Source organism: Oryzias latipes, chromosome 6 (genome assembly GCF_002234675.1).
Source record: "Oryzias latipes chromosome 6, ASM223467v1".
NCBI lineage: Eukaryota > Metazoa > Chordata > Actinopteri > Beloniformes > Adrianichthyidae > Oryzias > Oryzias latipes.
In genome coordinates this window covers 5,501,138-5,507,343 of record NC_019864.2, presented here as the reverse complement: position 1 = coordinate 5,507,343, position 6,206 = coordinate 5,501,138, and the positions used below count along the sequence as shown (strand labels likewise).

The 6,206-nt window shown below is 42.7% G+C and overlaps 1 protein-coding gene across 1 annotated transcript; it reads right to left on the bottom strand.

Annotated features, from left to right (window-relative positions):
* Window positions 1-3,291: 3,291 nt before the first annotated feature.
* On the bottom strand, window positions 3,292-3,450 carry LOC100049429 (protamine). The gene is given in 1 exon segment (NM_001104804.2): window positions 3,292-3,450. A coding segment is annotated over 1 exon segment (99 nt). The 3' UTR covers window positions 3,292-3,351.
* Window positions 3,451-6,206: the final 2,756 nt, after the last annotated feature.

The following is a 6,206-nucleotide window of genomic DNA, read 5'->3' as shown; positions in this document are numbered from 1 at the left end:
CAACTGGCCTGAGGGTTAGCCCCGCCGTCAGCCCCTAAGAGTCATGGGAAGTGGGAAATCTTGGGTGTAAAACCATGAGCCAGGAGGCTGTCAGCAGAAGTCAGATCCATTTTGTTCGGCTGCGTTCAACTGAATGTGTTTTTAATCTGATCAGGAGAGGTGCAAACAGGTCAATAACGCAGCCAGTTAGTCGGTTGCATATGGCTTGTTTTCCTGACACGTTGATAAATAAGCTGAGTCGTTGAAATGTAATAACATTTCATCAATCATAAGTATTTCGTGCAAAAAGTCAGTCATTTAATTTTAAATAAAATAAAATTATAAAAGCAAGATTTTCTAATGATGGTTAAAATTAATTGATGCTGCACACAACTGAAATGTAATATATTTAATGTTTTTACTGTGAATATGAATGACTTAGACACCAGAAGGATGCTCTGTCCAGATGTTTGTTTATTTGTTGGTGTAAGGGTCATTGAAAGAGGAATGTTGAGTTACAAAGAATTACCAGTTAAATACTTTTGGATGAACGGTGAAATATTCAGTTGTTACAATCACCAGCATCAACCTCACTGCACGTCACTGAGTAGTTGTGTGTGTCAGAGAGGCAGAGAAAAGAGTGAGAGTGTTTGTGTATGAGATGAGAGAGAGGTGCCTGTGTGAGTGGTGGGGGTATCTGACCTCCAGGGTAGTTACTGTGTTAACTCTAGCTAAACTGTATTTGATGTGTGTATTGTGGACACTTGCCTTGAAATAAACACAAGTACAATACTTGCTTTTCTGTTGCAGGGAAAGGAGTGTGTGATGTAAAAAAATACGGTTTTAATCGCCTGTTTGTGTGTGTACGTCTTGGCAGGTCAATGTGTGGTTTGGCTCTTTTGATTCTCACAGCGAAAAAATTTGGCTCTTGGTGTCAAACTAGTTCGCCAAACCTGGTATAGTGGGACGTGTATCAGGATACGTATCGTATCCCAAGACACTGGCCAATACACAAAGCTAATTTAAAATGTTTTGATGCAAAACCAAAAATACTGTCTTAAAGTCGGAAATACTCATACCAGACAGCTGGCATTGATTGATAGGTGAATGTGTTTTTTTTTTTGTTTTTTTTTTCCGTTGTTGCTGCAAAGCCTCCCCAAATGGAGGCATGCTACATTAGTAGCAAGCCTCTAATTAAAGGGCTTAGTGTCTGCGACGGCCAACTCTTCGGCGTCTGCGAACAACACGAGTCCTGCGGACTCGACGTCGTCTGCGGGCGGGGAGAGAGGCCTGCCTGCGCATGCGAGTTTGTATACGAGCAGGTGGCATGCTTTTAATTGTTAACCCAACTTTGGCAAAGAGCTCCTATTTATGTACAATGAAGGCAATATTTCGATGACATCACATCCTGATGTGTCACAATTTCAGATGAAAGACTGACTGAAAGTTAAGACATGTTAGGACATGTCCGGGCCCAATCCTACACAATATCAAGATACGTATCGTATAGTGGGACGTGTATCAGGATACGTATCGTATCCCAAAACACTGGCCAATACACAAAGCTAATTTAAAATGTTTTGATGCAAAACCAAAAATACTGTCTTAAAGTCGGAAATACTCATACCAGACAGCTGGCATTGATTGATAGGTGAATGTGTTTTTTTTTTGTTTGTTTTTTTCCGTTGTTGCTGCAAAGCCTCCCCAAATGGAGGCATGCTACATTAGTAGCAAGCCTCTAATTAAAGGGCTTAGTGTCTGCGACGGCCAACTCTTCGGCGTCTGCGAACAACACGAGTCCTGCGGACTCGACGTCGTCTGCGGGCGGGGAGAGAGGCCTGCCTGCGCATGCGAGTTTGTATACGAGCAGGTGGCATGCTTTTAATTGTTAACCCAACTTTGGCAAAGAGCTCCTATTTATGTACAATGAAGGCAATATTTCGATGACATCACATCCTGATGTGTCACAATTTCAGATGAAAGACTGACTGAAAGTTAAGACATGTTAGGACATGTCCGGGCCCAATCCTACACAATATCAAGATACGTATCGTATAGTGGGACGTGTATCAGGATACGTATCGTATCCCAAAACACTGGCCAATACACAAAGCTAATTGAAAATGTTTTGATGCAAAACCAAAAATACCGTCTTAAAGTCGGAAATACTTATGCCAGACAGCTGGCATTGATTGATAGGTGAATGTGTTTTTTTTTTTTTTTTGTTGCTGCAAAGCCTCCCCAAATGGAGGCATGCTACATTAGTAGCAAGCCTCTAATTAAAGGGCTTAGTGTCTGCGACGGCCAACTCTTCGGCGTCTGCGAACAACACGAGTCCTGCGGACTCGACGTCGTCTGCGGGCGGGGAGAGAGGCCTGCCTGGGCATGCGAGTTTGTATACGAGCAGGTGGCATGCTTTTAATTGTTAACCCAACTTTGGCAAAGAGCTCCTATTTATGTACAATGAAGGCAATATTTCGATGACATCACATCCTGATGTGTCACAATTTCAGATGAAAGACTGACTGAAAGTTAAGACATGTTAGGACATGTCCGGGCCCAATCCTACACAATATCAAGATACGTATCGTATAGTGGGACGTGTATCAGGATACGTATCGTATCCCAAAACACTGGCCAATACACAAAGCTAATTGAAAATGTTTTGATGCAAAACCAAAAATACGTCTTAAAGTCGGAAATACTCATACCAGACAGCTGGCATTGATTGATAGGTGAATGTGTTTTTTTGTTTTTTTTTTGTTGCTGCAAAGCCTCCCCAAATGGAGGCATGCTACATTAGTAGCAAGCCTCTAATTAAAGGGCTTAGTGTCTGCGACGGCCAACTCTTCGGCGTCTGCGAACAACACGAGTCCTGCGGACTCGACGTCGTCTGCGGGCGGGGAGAGAGGCCTGCCTGGCATGCGAGTTTGTCTATGTGCAGGTGGCATGCTTTTAATTGTTAACCCAACTTTGGCAAAGAGCTCCTATTTATGTACAATGAAGGCAATATTTCGATGACATCACATCCTGATGTGTCACAATTTCAGATGAAAGACTGACTGAAAGTTAAGACATGTTAGGACATGTCCGGGCCCAATCCTACACAATATCAAGATACGTATCGTATAGTGGGACGTGTATCAGGATACGTATCGTATCCCAAAACACTGGCCAATACACAAAGCTAATTGAAAATGTTTTGATGCAAAACCAAAAATACCGTCTTAAAGTCGGAAATACTCATACCAGACAGCTGGCATTGATTGATAGGTGAATGTGTTTTTTTTTTTTTTTTTTTTTTTGTTGTTGCTGCAAAGCCTCCCCAAATGGAGGTGTGCTACATTAGTAGCAAGCCTCTAATTAAAGGGCTTAGTGTCTGCGACGGCCAACTCTTCGGCGTCTGCGAACAACACGAGTCCTGCGGACTCGACGTCGTCTGCGGGCGGGGAGAGAGGCCTGCCTGGGCATGCGAGTTTGTCTACGAGCAGGTGGCATGCTTTTAATTGTTAACCCAACTTTGGCAAAGAGCTCCTATTTATGTACAATGAAGGCAATATTTCGATGACATCACATCCTGATGTGTCACAATTTCAGATGAAAGACTGACTGAAAGTTAAGACATGTTAGGACATGTCCGGGCCCAATCCTACACAATATCAAGATACGTATCGTATAGTGGGACGTGTATCAGGATACGTATCGTATCCCAAAACACTGGCCAATACACAAAGCTAATTGAAAATGTTTTGATGCAAAACCAAAAATACCGTCTTAAAGTCGGAAATACTTATGCCAGACAGCTGGCATTGATTGATAGGTGAATGTGTTTTTTTTTTTTTTTGTTGCTGCAAAGCCTCCCCAAATGGAGGCATGCTACATTAGTAGCAAGCCTCTAATTAAAGGGCTTAGTGTCTGCTACGGCCAACTCTTCGGCGTCTGCGAACAACACGAGTCCTGCGGACTCGACGTCGTCTGCGGGCGGGGAGAGAGGCCTGCCTGCGCATGCGAGTTTGTATACGAGCAGGTGGCATGCTTTTAATTGTTAACCCAACTTTGGCAAAGAGCTCCTATTTATGTACAATGAAGGCAATATTTCGATGACATCACATCCTGATGTGTCACAATTTCAGATGAAAGACTGACTGAAAGTTAAGACATGTTAGGACATGTCCGGGCCCAATCCTACACAATATCAAGATACGTATCGTATAGTGCAGGGGTGGCGAACACGCGGCTCTCTTGGCCAATGAGCTTTCGGCTCTTTATGTCTCATCATATTTTCTATATACTGTGCTTCTTTTCATAGTTTTTTCCCTCTTAAACCACACTCAAATCCATCAGAGAGTCTTAAAACTAAATACTAAAAAAGGAATGTGGCAGTTTGTGTTTGATGCTGCTCCTGACACATACGCGATCCTCTAATGCAGAGACTGACTGCCTGAGATCCCCGCTTGTCACTGATGAGGCAGCGAGAGAACCGGAGATGATTGAGCTGATATCTCTCTGAAAGAAGGTCCTGTTGTGTTTTGGAGAACTGAGAAATACCCGTGTGTCAAAGAGCTGCTCTCAAGCTGCTGTCGATGTACTCCTAAATATATGTCTGCCAGTCCCTGTTTATTACCTTGAAACACGTGAAATCAAGGCATCGGTCCGTTCTGACTGACACTCACGTAAAGGGACTGATCAGAGAGGATACAACTGGCCTGAGGGTTAGCCCCGCCGTCAGCCCCTAAGAGTCATGGGAAGTGGGAAATCTTGGGTGTAAAACCATGAGCCAGGAGGCTGTCAGCAGAAGTCAGATCCATTTTGTTCGGCTGCGTTCAACTGAATGTGTTTTTAATCTGATCAGGAGAGGTGCAAACAGGTCAATAACGCAGCCAGTTAGTCGGTTGCATATGGCTTGTTTTCCTGACACGTTGATAAATAAGCTGAGTCGTTGAAATGTAATAACATTTCATCAATCATAAGTATTTCGTGCAAAAAGTCAGTCATTTAATTTTAAATAAAATAAAATTAAAAAGCAAGATTTTCTAATGATGGTTAAAATTAATTGATGCTGCACACAACTGAAATGTAATATATTTAATGTTTTTACTGTGAATATGAATGACTTAGACACCAGAAGGATGCTCTGTCCAGATGTTTGTTTATTTGTTGGTGTAAGGGTCATTGAAAGAGGAATGTTGAGTTACAAAGAATTACCAGTTAAATACTTTTGGATGAACGGTGAAATATTCAGTTGTTACAATCACCAGCATCAACCTCACTGCACGTCACTGAGTAGTTGTGTGTGTCAGAGAGGCAGAGAAAAGAGTGAGAGTGTTTGTGTATGAGATGAGAGAGAGGTGCCTGTGTGAGTGGTGGGGGTATCTGACCTCCAGGGTAGTTACTGTGTTAACTCTAGCTAAACTGTATTTGATGTGTGTATTGTGGACACTTGCCTTGAAATAAACACAAGTACAATACTTGCTGTTCTGTTGCAGGGAAAGGAGTGTGTGATGTAAAAAAATACGGTTTTAATCGCCTGTTTGTGTGTGTACGTCTTGGCAGGTCAATGTGTGGTTTGGCTCTTTTGATTCTCACAGCGAAAAAATTTGGCTCTTGGTGTCAAACTAGTTCGCCAAACCTGGTATAGTGGGACGTGTATCAGGATACGTATCGTATCCCAAGACACTGGCCAATACACAAAGCTAATTTAAAATGTTTTGATGCAAAACCAAAAATACTGTCTTAAAGTCGGAAATACTCATACCAGACAGCTGGCATTGATTGATAGGTGAATGTGTTTTTTTTTTTTTTTTTTTTTGTTGCTGCAAAGCCTCCCCAAATGGAGGCATGCTACATTAGTAGCAAGCCTCTAATTAAAGGGCTTAGTGTCTGCGACGGCCAACTCTTCGGCGTCTGCGAACAACACGAGTCCTGCGGACTCGACGTCGTCTGCGGGCGGGGAGAGAGGCCTGCCTGCGCATGCGAGTTTGTATATGAGCAGGTGGCATGCTTTTAATTGTTAACCCAACTTTGGCAAAGAGCTCCTATTTATGTACAATGAAGGCAATATTTCGATGACATCACATCCTGATGTGTCACAATTTCAGATGAAAGACTGACTGAAAGTTAAGACATGTTAGGACATGTCCGGGCCCAATCCTACACAATATCAAGATACGTATCGTATAGTGGGACGTGTATCAGGATACGTATCGTATCCCAAAACACTGGCCAAT